The sequence below is a fragment of the Grampus griseus genome (assembly GCF_964374135.1).
Source record: "Grampus griseus genome assembly, chromosome: 16".
Taxonomy (NCBI): domain Eukaryota; kingdom Metazoa; phylum Chordata; class Mammalia; order Artiodactyla; family Delphinidae; genus Grampus; species Grampus griseus.
Genome location: NC_139010.1, coordinates 12,742,146 through 12,754,390, shown reverse-complemented (window position 1 = coordinate 12,754,390; position 12,245 = coordinate 12,742,146). Strand labels below are relative to the sequence as shown.

The following is a 12,245-nucleotide window of genomic DNA, read 5'->3' as shown; positions in this document are numbered from 1 at the left end:
AGGTGACAATTTGCCTTTAAATACTTTTCAAGACAGTTCTATGGATATTTTCATTCCAAGTGGACCTATGAAATAACTTTGATGTATATAGTATAACAACAGATATAAAAACATAAATATTATAGCATTAACCAGTGGATAGGGAAAATAACGTCAGCCCACTGACTTCATAAGTAAAGAAACAGATATTTACTAATTCGTTAATCCAGACTTATCATGGCTGTTTAAAAACGTAATTCCTCTGCCAAAGACAAAATGTCTTGTATGAGCCCAACAGTACAAAGAGTATTGATGAGGCTCCCAGTCCCAGATCTGCCAGATCATCCAGTACACACATGTAGTGGATGCTGGATGCACCTCTCAAATACAGGCTAAAACTTGTACACAACTCCTATTTCAGACTGCTTCCTGGGGAACCTGACTTAGGACAGCACATGTCAGTCACTGCCAAGGGCTCAAAAGCACATATAAGAGAAATCTTCACATGGGTCCCGGCTTTCAATCACATTTTGATCATGATTCACATTTTTCAGATACAACCTCACTCTCAAAAAGTAGCCTTGAAGCTAGCACGATTACAATGGATGCAAAAGCAAATCTGCTCATTTATTCATTCCTTCATGCCTATAATCACTCAGTATTTACTGAACATCTACTCTGAGCCAAGAAGCTTTGCAGGCACTGAATGGCAAACTGTTCCAAAAGATCCTTGCTTTCATGAAGCTTAACAATTGACTTAGGGGAACCAGGGACCAAATAAATTTTAAAAAATAGACCCTCCAAGATAAAAACCCTCAACAAACTTAGAAGGGAACTTCTTAAATTTGATGAGAGGCATCCATAAAAAACCCCACAGTTAACATCACACTTAATGGTGAAAGACTGAGAGCTTTCCCCTTAAGATCAGGAGTAAGACAAGGATGTCTCCTCTCATCACTTGTATTCAACATTGTACTAGGCGTTCTAGTCAGGGCCATTAGGCAAGAAATTAAAATAAAAGGCATCCAGTTTAGAAAGAAAAACTATCTCTATTCACAGGTGGTATGATCTTGTATATAGAAAACCCTAAGGAATCTACTGAAAAACTATCAGAATAAATGACTTCAGCAAGATTGCAAGATACTAGATCAATATACAACAGTAGGGCTTCCCTGGTGGCGCAGTGGTTGAGAGTCCGCCTGCCGATGCAGGGGACACGGGTTTGTGCCCTGGTCCAGGAGGATCCCGCGTGCCGCGGAGCGGCTGGGCCCGTGAGCCATGGCCGCTGAGCCTGCGCGTCCGGAGGCTGTGCTCCGCAACGGGAGAGGCCACAACAGTGAGAGGCCCGTGTACCGCAAAAAAAAAAAAAAAAAAAAAAAAAATATATATATATATACACACACATACATATATATATATATATACAACAGTAAACTTTATTTCTATACACTAGGAATGAATATCCAAAAATGAAATTCAAAAAACAGTTCCTTTTACAATCACATCAAAAAGAATACTAGGAATAAATCCAACAAAAGACGTGCAAAGCTTATACTCTGATAACTACAAAACATTCTTGAAAGATCTAAATAAATGGAAAGGCATCCCATGTTAACAGATTAGAAGACTTGGTATTGTTAAGGTCTCAATACTACCCAAGTCAGTGCAATCCCTATCAGAATCCCAGTTGGTTTCTTTGCAGAAGATTCTGCAAAGAATTCTTTGATTCTAAAATATAGAAAACCCAAGGGATCCAGAAAAGACAAAATAATCTTGAAAAAGAACAAAGTTGGAGGATTCACACTTCGTGATTTCAAAACTTATTACAAAACAATAGTAATCAAAATAGTATGGTACTAGCATAAGGACAGATGTATAGATCAATGGAATATAATTAAGAGTCCATAAATAAACCCATGTATCTACGGTCAAGTGATTTTCACCCCGGGTGCCAAGACAAGGCAATAGGGGAAAGAACAGACTTTTCAACAGGTGCTAGGACAACTAGATAACCACATGCAAAAGAATGAAGTTGGACTCGTCTCACACCAAATACAAAAATTAACTCAAAGTGTATCCAAGACCTAAACGTAAGAGCTAAATTATAAAACCCTTACACAAACCATAGAAGTAAATCTTCATGATTTTGGATTTGGCAATGGTTTCTTAGATATGATACCAACAACAACAAAAATACAGAGAAATTGGACTTCATCAAAATTTAAAACTTCGTGCTTCAAAGGGCACAGAAAAGATAACCTACAGAATAGGAGAAAATATTTGCAAATCATATACCTGATAAGGGACTTGGATCCTGAATACATACTCAATGATAAAAAGACAAATAACCCAATTTTTTAAATGGGGAAATAGTATGAATAGATATTTCTTCAAATAATATATACAAATGGAAAACAAGCACATGAAAAGATGTCTAACATCATTAGCCACCAGGAAAAGGCAAATCAAAACTGCAATGAGATATTACATCACACCTCCTAGAATGGTTATAACAATAAAAAACAAGAAAAACAACAACAGGTAATAACAAGTGTTGGTGATGTTATTCCAATGTGGAGGACTCAAAAGCTATATATACTGCTGGTGGGAATGCAAAATGGTGTAGCCACTTTTGAAAAAACAAAAGGGAGAACATATAAGAAAAAAACTTCAGGGGACTTCCCTGGTGGTCCAGCAGTTATGATGCTGTGCTCCCAATGCAGGGGGCCCGGGTTTGATCCCTGGTCAGGGAACTAAATCCCGCATGCTGCAACTAAAAGATACCGCACACGGCAACGAAGATCCCGCGTGCCAAAACTAACACCCCACACAGCCAAAAAAATAAATATATATTTTTTTTAAATAAAGGAAAAAACTTTAACTGTTTTTAGTAATCGTATTAATAGAAACGTGTAATGTTATTCTCACACTTCTATGTATAAATGGGATAAAGCAAATAATTACACAATTTTCTAATTTAATCATCTTCAAGTTCAAACAGGAACTAATTCTACAGTGGAAAAACAAGAGATATAAACAGGAGATAAAAGAGATTAAGTAAGAAGCCTGTAGTCCTGAATCTGAATTGAAAATGTATGTATGAATTTTCCTAGCTCTGGTCACTGAAAAGGCCTAGAAACAATGACCAACCCATAGCAATGAGTATACATAGACCTCGACTGTGATGTTGAAATACCATTTTGTACTAAGAAAAATCAGGACTTCTTATGGCTGTTTCCAAGTCTGGCATCAGAAATGTACAAGATGATACTGGAACACCTTATCATATCAGACAGCAATGAAGCAATCTAAGGACTACTAGGATCATGTCAAAAGGACTCAGGAGCCAATTTGAAGAGACTCTCACTGGTCACAGATGCGATAAATATGATCATCAGCAAGGATAACAAGTGCAGTGAAAGGAAACACGTCAACTACATTTAAATTCATGAGTTAAAAAAAAAACTTAAAAAAAAAAAAAGAGTCACCTTTGGAGAATCGTTCTGAAAACTGATAAAAATAATCAAGCATTTATACTGCTTATGTGGAACTGGGTAACCAAATAGTAGATGAGAAGTTTCTCTTTATAGAAGTATTCCAGCTAACAAGAGGAATTTGAACAAAATATCACCATTTTACATCCTTAACAAATGAATGGATCTAGGCATTGAGCATCAATAGCTAACATCACAAGATGACTTTATGTGCCTCCTAATGAAAAATCACCACCACCTAGGAAGCAGTCTTGCCAAAAAATCTGAAAACAAAAAACGAAAACCTCAAACCTAAATCTAATCAAACTTCTGGATGCATTATCCAGAGGGTAGCTACAACATGTGGTTATTTAAATTCTAATTAAAATTAAACAAAACTTAAATAAAATTAAAATTTTAGTTCTTCTGTCTCACTAGCCACATTTAAGGTGCTCAACAGCCACAAGTAGCCACATAAGACAATTCTTTACCCATCACCATAGACAATTCTATTGGTATTGCTCTGTACCAATTTATAGGACATACAGAGAAGAGTGAAGTCTGACAGACCGCACATAGGGATACAATGCGCCCAGGAAATCCAGAATATGAGAAACTCTACACATCAAATACTTGGTTTCTTAAACAAGTGAAAAGGTAAGGAAAAAAGAGATGGGTGGAGGGGAATATTGTAGATTGAGAGATTTAAAAGGCATAGAGAAAAATAAACAAAAATAACCTGGTAAAACTAAACTTTGGTGTTCACTGATACATACTTGAAGGATGAAATTATAAAGAAAAGAAGGAAATGATTACCGTAAGAGTCGTGATTCCTTCTGCAGGGAGGATAGGCCTATGACTAGGATGGACACATGGTGGTTACAGAGGTACTCACCTAGTAATCCATTAAGTTAAACAATTACTTTTATGTGGTTTTCTATAATCTGTATTAAATTTTACCCAAAAAATGCTTACATAAAAATCTCGTAAAGTGCACAAGTGCTACCCAGTGAATTAAAATACATAATATGATAGTCATTGGGCCTCCCTGAGGAGTGACATTTCAGCTAAACCGAATGATCAAAAGAAGTAAGCCTTGGGAAGATCAGAAGAATATTTCAGAAAAGAAAACAGAAGACAAGAGGTCTATGATGGGATTAAACCTGGCAAGTTTAAGAACTGAATGAATTCTCTAGTGTGACTAGAGGGTGATGAGTGGGGGAAGAAAATTTACCAGTGTCATGGATTCCTGTTTGCTTACAAATAGTAGAAATTATAAATGTTAACTCAGGGATACTACGTATCTCCTAGTCATAAAACACAAAGTATCTCAAATGTATGAAAACCTACGTGCAATGCTTCAAAATAAAGATTAACAATACTATTCACACTAAGAGTTGAAAACTAACACACCATTGTAAAGCAATTATACTCCAATGAAGATGTTAAAAAAACACAAAAAATAAGAAGCAAATAACAGGTAGGCAATACTGAAATCACATAATCTTTTAAAAATATTCCCTAATTTTCTCATAAGTCAAACACACTATTTATATTCAGCCTCACCTCCTCTAAATCCCAATCATGGGGCACCTCCACATGAAATCTGGAGCAGTCCAAAGAGTCAGCCTTGTGCTTACACTCGCTGGCAGACCGGCTGACACGAAACAACCCTCCGAGCTCTTCCTTGGTATCACCATCTTCTTCTTCGTTATCCTCTGTCACTAAAGAGACCACCATGATAGAAAAGTGAGAATAAATCCACCCACTAGAGGACTAGGGACTGAAGGTCTCTGTTTGCAGTAGCTATGGTGTGTGCCCCTGAGCGCATCAGCCACAGACACCGAAAGGCCGTGGAACTACTGCTGAGCAGCTCTGGAGGACATCTGCCCTCCTGCAAGGCAGCAGGAAAGTGTCCATTGAGGAGGGAGAATACTGGGGGATGGGGCAGGGAGGGGACATTTAAAGACAGAGCTTTCAATTATCATAAAGAGTTTCTCTTGAAGAGTGCTGAGTCTCTAATCACTAAGAGTACTTAGACAAAACCTGAATGGAAGTCAGTAAATACCAACCCCCGATTCTATGCTCCTACCTCACATATACTCCTTGGCCTTGTTCTAACCATACAGTAAATAGGGACCACAATATCAGGTTCACCACTTTATTTTCTGCATTACTGAGTCAAGCTCTTTCCAAAAAGAACATATAGACAAATTTAATAAAATATAAAATCAGAGGAGAAAGGCAAAAGGAAAAAACAGAATGAGTAATACAGAGCACTCATTCTCAGAGAGGAAAAAACACCTTTTCAGGCAGAATTATTTTTCTGGTACTAAATTCTACAAAAAAATTCATGAAGGATTTTCTACAGGGGGTACAAAATGACATAATGAAGACTATTCTTATCAAAAGTTTTATGGCAAACCCATAAATCTACTTCGTACGACTGATTTACGGTCCTCATGAGCTGATGATTAAAAACATCTGCCAAATATAAACTATGACGCCCAGGAATATCTTATGGATATCAAAAGTACCACCCAAATCCTCTAACCAATTTCTTCATCTCCTTTTCAGAAAATAGTCTAAGAAACTAAAATGTTTCTAGATCTGAACCAGAGCTCCTTTACCTGTCCCATAAATGAGCTTTCGAAGGTTTGGAGTTGTTTGTTGCTGCCTCAGAAAGGCCTCAGCTGCCTTCCTGGAAAGGTCTTCCTTCCACTTGAGGGCACCTGAAAGGACCAACACAGACATCAGTTAATTCTGTTTGTCTGTCCTCTCTGCTTCAAGCTCATCACTCATTCATCCTGAAATCCTTTAATGAGGTGTAATACTTGAACAGTTAACAAAGTCTCCAAAACAGCAGACCCCAAATGGTAGACATTCTATTTGTAGAACATTTTCAGTGCCGAGTTTGTAATGGCAGTTAAATTAAATTTAAGCATACCTGAAGTTTCTGTGGAATAGTCATTTTCTTCCTTATAATCTTCTTCCTCTCTGAGTAAGTCTTCTATATCACAGGTCTCATCAGTTAAGTTCTCTGACCCCAGTTTCTGACTACTGACCACTTGAGAAGGCTTTGGAAACTTTTTCCTAATAACCTCTTCATTTTCTGAGTCCTCCTCCTCTGTACTGAGAGAGTTTTCTTCAGATTCATCTTCAGATGCAAATGCCTCTTCAGCTGTGCAATGACCTGAATCTGAAGTGGTGAGGGTTGCTTTTTTCATTGTCAAAGACTTCTCCAGATTCAAACTATCACTCAGATCATTAGTTTGTAACAGTCCTGGCTTACCACCTTCTCTAACAGCTTTTGATTCTAAAATATCCCTCTCTTCCTCTGCAGTGGAATCCTCTTCTTCAATGCTTTCATCAGCTTCCTCTGTTGCTTCTTCTACTGAGCTTCTCTCAAGGTCATCATCACTGTCAGCAAACGCTGGCAAATCCACCTCAACGTCTTCTTCCATCTCAAGTTTTTGCCGTTTGATACCTTTACCAGACATATACTGTTTACCAGTCATTTCAGCATCTTCCCCCTCTTCTGTTTCATCATCACTAGAGCTATTTTCCAACCTGTCACCTTCAGACATTTCTTTATCATCTTCATCATCACTATCTCCAGAATCATCTTCTTCATCTCCAAAAATGGCTTTCCGACGCACTCGACCAGTTTTTAAATCCACCTGCTTTTCCTCTTTTGGCATCCACAGCCTATATTAAAGAGAAAATGCAAAATAATTCCGGTTGTATAACAACCAGCTAATCTGCAAGTCAATAAATATGCAAAGAAATAGAAAATAATGTCAAGGAATGGTTTTAAATGACATAGCATATAAAGGAATGATGTGATGAATACTGGAATAGTTAATAAGCAAACTCATGCATATTTCCATAATACCACTCTACAAAAGAACTTATAGAGAAAATAAAGAGATAACCTTTATTTAAAAACGTCTAATTTTAGAAAGAAACTGCTCAAAAGGGAAGTGAGTGCTTAATAGATCTTTTAGAAGACCCATTAGTTCCAAGCTTGAAACAGATGATCCTTAGAGAAATGGCTGACTGCAGGTCCAAGGCAGGGAAAGTACAAAATAAGCCTGGAACATCCTGCTGTCAGAAAGCAAAAAGTGCTCAAGCACTAACAGAGACACACCAAAAGGACACAGAAGACAGACTGAAGGGACAATATAAGCATCACAAAGACTAGTGATAGCAATGGGATAATAACAAATATTTTTTTAAAACTCCATTCGTCAACAGTGATACTAAAATAAAGGGGTGAAAGCTCTTTGTTAAAGAATGCCAGGGCTTCCCTGGTGGCGCAGTGGTTGAGAGTCCACCTGCCGATGCAGGGGACACGGGTTCGTGCCCCGGTCCGGAAGGATCCCACATGCCGCGGAGCGGCTGGGCCCGTGAGCCATGGCCGCTGAGCCTGCGCGTCCGGAGCCTGTGCTCCGCAACGGGAGAGGCCACAACAGTGAGAGGCCCGCATACTGCAAAAAAAAAAAAAAAAAAAAGAATGCCAGCTAACGAATGGAGAAGGAATAACTGACTAAGAATATTCCCATTTTGAAATCACCAATGCAATGCTTGATAAAGAAAAATCATCAAGATGCCAAAAATATGGGATGAAATAAAAAACTATCAAGCTATTTAATGTAACAGTATTATATAAAACTGTAAAAAAAACAATTAGAAAAATACTAAAAATTGTACTAAAAGAGAATGGATAAGTTTAAACACATCAATAATAACAAAATGATGACTATATATAAGAAACTATATAGAAAAAGGAAATGTTCACAATATAGATATAAAAATTTTACCTGTATTATAACTGTAACTATGTTAGAGTATCCATGTACACAGGATAATTACAGGAATGCTCAAAAATGAAAAGAGCTAATAATAATGATCATAATAACAGGGATATTTTAGTGATACTTCTTAACTGTCAGGCACCATGATAAGTAGCTTATGTGCACTATTGTGTTTAATCATCACAACTCCTGTGAGATATTAGGAAATTAATTGATTTCCTCAAACTAGTAGGCCCACTGCACTTAATTACCATGCTATACCATCTGCTAGTTAGAGGGCAGCAGACGATTTTTTTCCAAAAAATTTTTCCTGCTTTTGTACATACTTATAATAAATGATACATTAGATGATCTCAATCATTTTCAGACTAATTTTTATTGGCAGTCATAAACCACTACAATAAAACCAAAATATCCACTATGTATAAATATACAAATTCCCAACCCAGACTGATAATAATTCACATAAGCCCTATATTAGTGGAAATTAAGCCACAGGAGATATTGCAACACAATCTAAGTAAAAATTTTAGAGACAAGGTATGTGGCTTCTGGACAGCAACCTGAAAAAGCTCCCTGACTCTGCTTGTTATTTTGGCCGTTAAAATAAAGCCAAGTGGCCTCAGGACTCCTAAGAAACAAAAGCAACCTATGGAAAAGGTTTTGTGAAATTTAAGGAATATTCTGAGTTTGTTAAAAAACTGAATCCTTCATATGATTTCAAGAAAATACTTCCATGTAATGTCACATAAGTAAAGAGCCCTCAGAAATACAAGCATGTACAAAGCAAAAAGCAAAACCAAACCACCTGGAATGAATCCCACCAAAACGTTTTATGATGGCAGAATGATGTATGATATAACCTTATGTAATATAATTTTTTTTTTAAGAACACAAAAACAGCACACTTACCCTTGATTATCTATATCCTCTGACACCAGTGGTTTGGAATCAGAAAACAGTGTCACTCTACTTGAAGCCATCTTGGCATCAATAGTGGAATGGGTGGAAATGAGACTCTGGACCAGTTCATGGGTGGGCCTCACCTCCTCCTGTCAAGGTCACCAAGAAAGGGAAAGTGAGGAATGCACAAGGATTCTGAAGAAAAATACACTGGTTTCAATCAGTTTCTCAAAATTACCTTAAACACAGTTCCTGAGAACCTTTCTTACTGCCTCAAAAAAAAAAAAAAAAGACGAAGAAAAAGAAGAATTCTTACAAGGCCTAAAATTGATCTCTGTCCTCATTAAACTTTTCCAAAGTGCATGGAGTATACAGTCTGATAACCTAAATACTGTGTTGCCAATACTACAGAAAGCATTTACAGAAAAATCCCATTTCAGAACAGTCAAAGAAATAAAAATCTGGAGTCTATATTTTTTAAAAATCTGTTACCTTTGATACAAAAATTGCACTTCAAGGAATTTACTGCATAAAAAGACCCCTCCCAGTGGGCAAAGCTGCATATGCGAAGGCACTCACTATAGTACTTGCTCAAACCAGGGGAAACTGGGACTGAGCCCCATAGCCCTCCAAGGATTGGTTCAGTAAACAAAGTTTATCTATACGATGAAATACTACACAGCTATGAAAAAACTGAAGCAGTTCTATGAATACTAACAGGGGAAAAACAGATTCACATATTCTTAGGTGCCCTCAAAAAGTTGCAAAAGCATTTACAGTTGGATCCCATATAACAAATACTATTTCTAACACACACACAAATACCATATATATGGTATCTGCAAATAATATATAATAATTTAGATATATAATCTAAATAAATATGTATATGTTTAGAGAAAAACAGAAAAAAAAAAGAGAATGACCAAAGAGAGCTAGAAAACATATTGATTTTATATGATGAGAAATGGGAAGTACAGGCACCAAACTGCTTCCAAAGCTCACATTGGGGACATGGGATCCCCTGTGTGTCTCGGCAGCAGGAAAGTATGGAGGATGTGACTTTTACTTTCTGCTTGGTGCAATTTAAGTATATTGAACATTTACAATATGCACTGTGGCCTTTATCATAAATGTGACTAAAGACAAAAAGCTTCAGTAAATAAAAGGTGACTACATAACTTCCCGTGACTTCCCTCTCACCGATTCCTGGAAGCCATGGCTGCCCCCAAGGTCGACATAGACCGCATCTTTGTCATACAGCACACCACCAACTCCAGAGAAAGGTGCATACACCAACTTCTCCTTCTCATTTAAACAGCGCTTCTTTTGCTGTTCAGGAAGGGCACAGGGGTCTGGGAGGAAACTGACGTCACTCACAGCAAAATCTCCTACACCTGGAAGGCAGACACAGGAAGATAGCTTCAGCTGACAAGTCACTGGTGGCAGAAATGGCCCACAGTCGGAAGGCTTCAACCACAACAAGGGCATGGTTTGACACTAGCACTGTATCTCTTTAGCTAAACAACATCAGAGCAGAGGAAATTTGGTCAACTCAACACCTTGGGTGGCCAATGCAGAGCTGAGTTAACTCTTAAAACCTCCAGGAAGATGGCTCTATCTTGTTCGGCCATTTTTCAGTTTTCCTGAGAAATGAAGTCATCCCAAGAGTTTTACAAATATAGTATATTTTACAACAAAAGGATACCTGGTATGTGAATTTGGCTTTTATTTTTCAAGTGTCCTCCTCTTAGATAACCATAAAGAGACACCTTTCGATCACACTTGATATTTGTTCGAATATCTTCTGGGTTTGTCAAATCTTCCATCCTAGAAAAATAAAACCCAATTATATGGCAGAAATAAATGTCATAGTTCTTGTACCTCTCTTCACATTTCAGTGATTTATCACATTCAGTAATCCACTACACATATTGTTTAGAAAAGTACAGAAAATACAGAAATCAGGGAGCAGAGTTCACCATCTACCAGGGGCAAAGGGAAAAACACATGACTGCATCTCTCTCAGGCTCTACAGGATGCACATTCCACAAGCAAGACACCAAAAATGGGAAACAACATGGGCCTGGAGTTGAGGAAAAGTAGAGAACATATCCAGAAAAATCATTTATGGAAGAAGATTAAGCTTTGACCTGGATTTTTTAGTGTGGCTTGGATTTTGGCAGGTGGAGAAAGGGTTTTCCAGGCTGACAAAATATATGAAAAAAGCATAAAGGAAGGAAAGCACAGGGCACATCTGAGTGACTGGAGCACCACGGTCCAAAGGCAGCATCACTGAAAATTAAGGATAAAAAAGCAGGATGGGGCCCACATCCTGTAGCCTTAAATGCTTCAGAATCCTCACATTTTTCTAAACATTTCATACTTTACTCCTGAAGCCACAGCATCTTTAAGTAATGATACAAAAAAAGTAGATATTTTCCATCAAGTATAGTTCTCTCATCACTATTCAATAATAAGACAAAATAAGCTCTATTATTGTTCTTTTCCAAACTTTTTAGCTTTGAAACATATGGGTCAGGAAGAAAAAGTTTGCATTCACTTTTTACCTGTCTGCCAGGATATAAGGGTGAGAAGTCTGCCATGTAAGAGGCCTAAACTTCATAACTGTTATAAAACGGCCCAGATTGTGAATTTCTTGGTTTTGATATTCTCCGTGTACCATTCCAGAAAGGTAAAATAGCTTGGCACCCTAAATATTAAGAAAAACAAAAAATTAAATTTCAATGAAATTCTTGTCAACACTGCACCAAAATAAAGGCCTTTAAATAAGAAGCAATCCTAAGAAAGGGAGACTTCTAGTGACCCACTATGCCAATGCTTCCAGAACTTCTCTGGCTTCTTTCAGGACTCATCTTTTTAGGGCTTTGTATAAACAGAACTGCAAATATATTTAGTTTCAAGTCAAGCAGTGGCATCTATCTGGAGTATGGATACATAAGCAACAGTGAGGCTCCTGGGCACAGAAAATATTTTATGACCGATGGGACACAACACAGTAGTATGGGGGAGAGGAAGGAGTGGCAGTATGTGTGCGCTATAGTTCCTGGTC

The 12,245-nt window shown here is 37.5% G+C and overlaps 1 protein-coding gene across 2 annotated transcripts in view; it reads right to left on the bottom strand.

Annotated features, from left to right (window-relative positions):
• BMS1 (BMS1 ribosome biogenesis factor) overlaps positions 1–12,245 on the bottom strand; it is a 46,162-nt gene that overhangs the window by 25,778 nt on the left and 8,139 nt on the right. For both annotated transcript variants that reach the window (XM_082674285.1, XM_082674284.1), the window contains exons 6-12: positions 11,743–11,885; positions 10,881–11,002; positions 10,376–10,569; positions 9,182–9,321; positions 6,400–7,160; positions 6,083–6,184; positions 5,019–5,176 (exon numbers count right to left, since the gene is read on the bottom strand). In XM_082674285.1, coding sequence (XP_082530411.1) covers positions 5,019–5,176; positions 6,083–6,184; positions 6,400–7,160; positions 9,182–9,321; positions 10,376–10,569; positions 10,881–11,002; positions 11,743–11,885 — 1,620 coding nt within the window. The remainder of the gene's footprint in view (positions 1–5,018; positions 5,177–6,082; positions 6,185–6,399; positions 7,161–9,181; positions 9,322–10,375; positions 10,570–10,880; positions 11,003–11,742; positions 11,886–12,245) is intronic.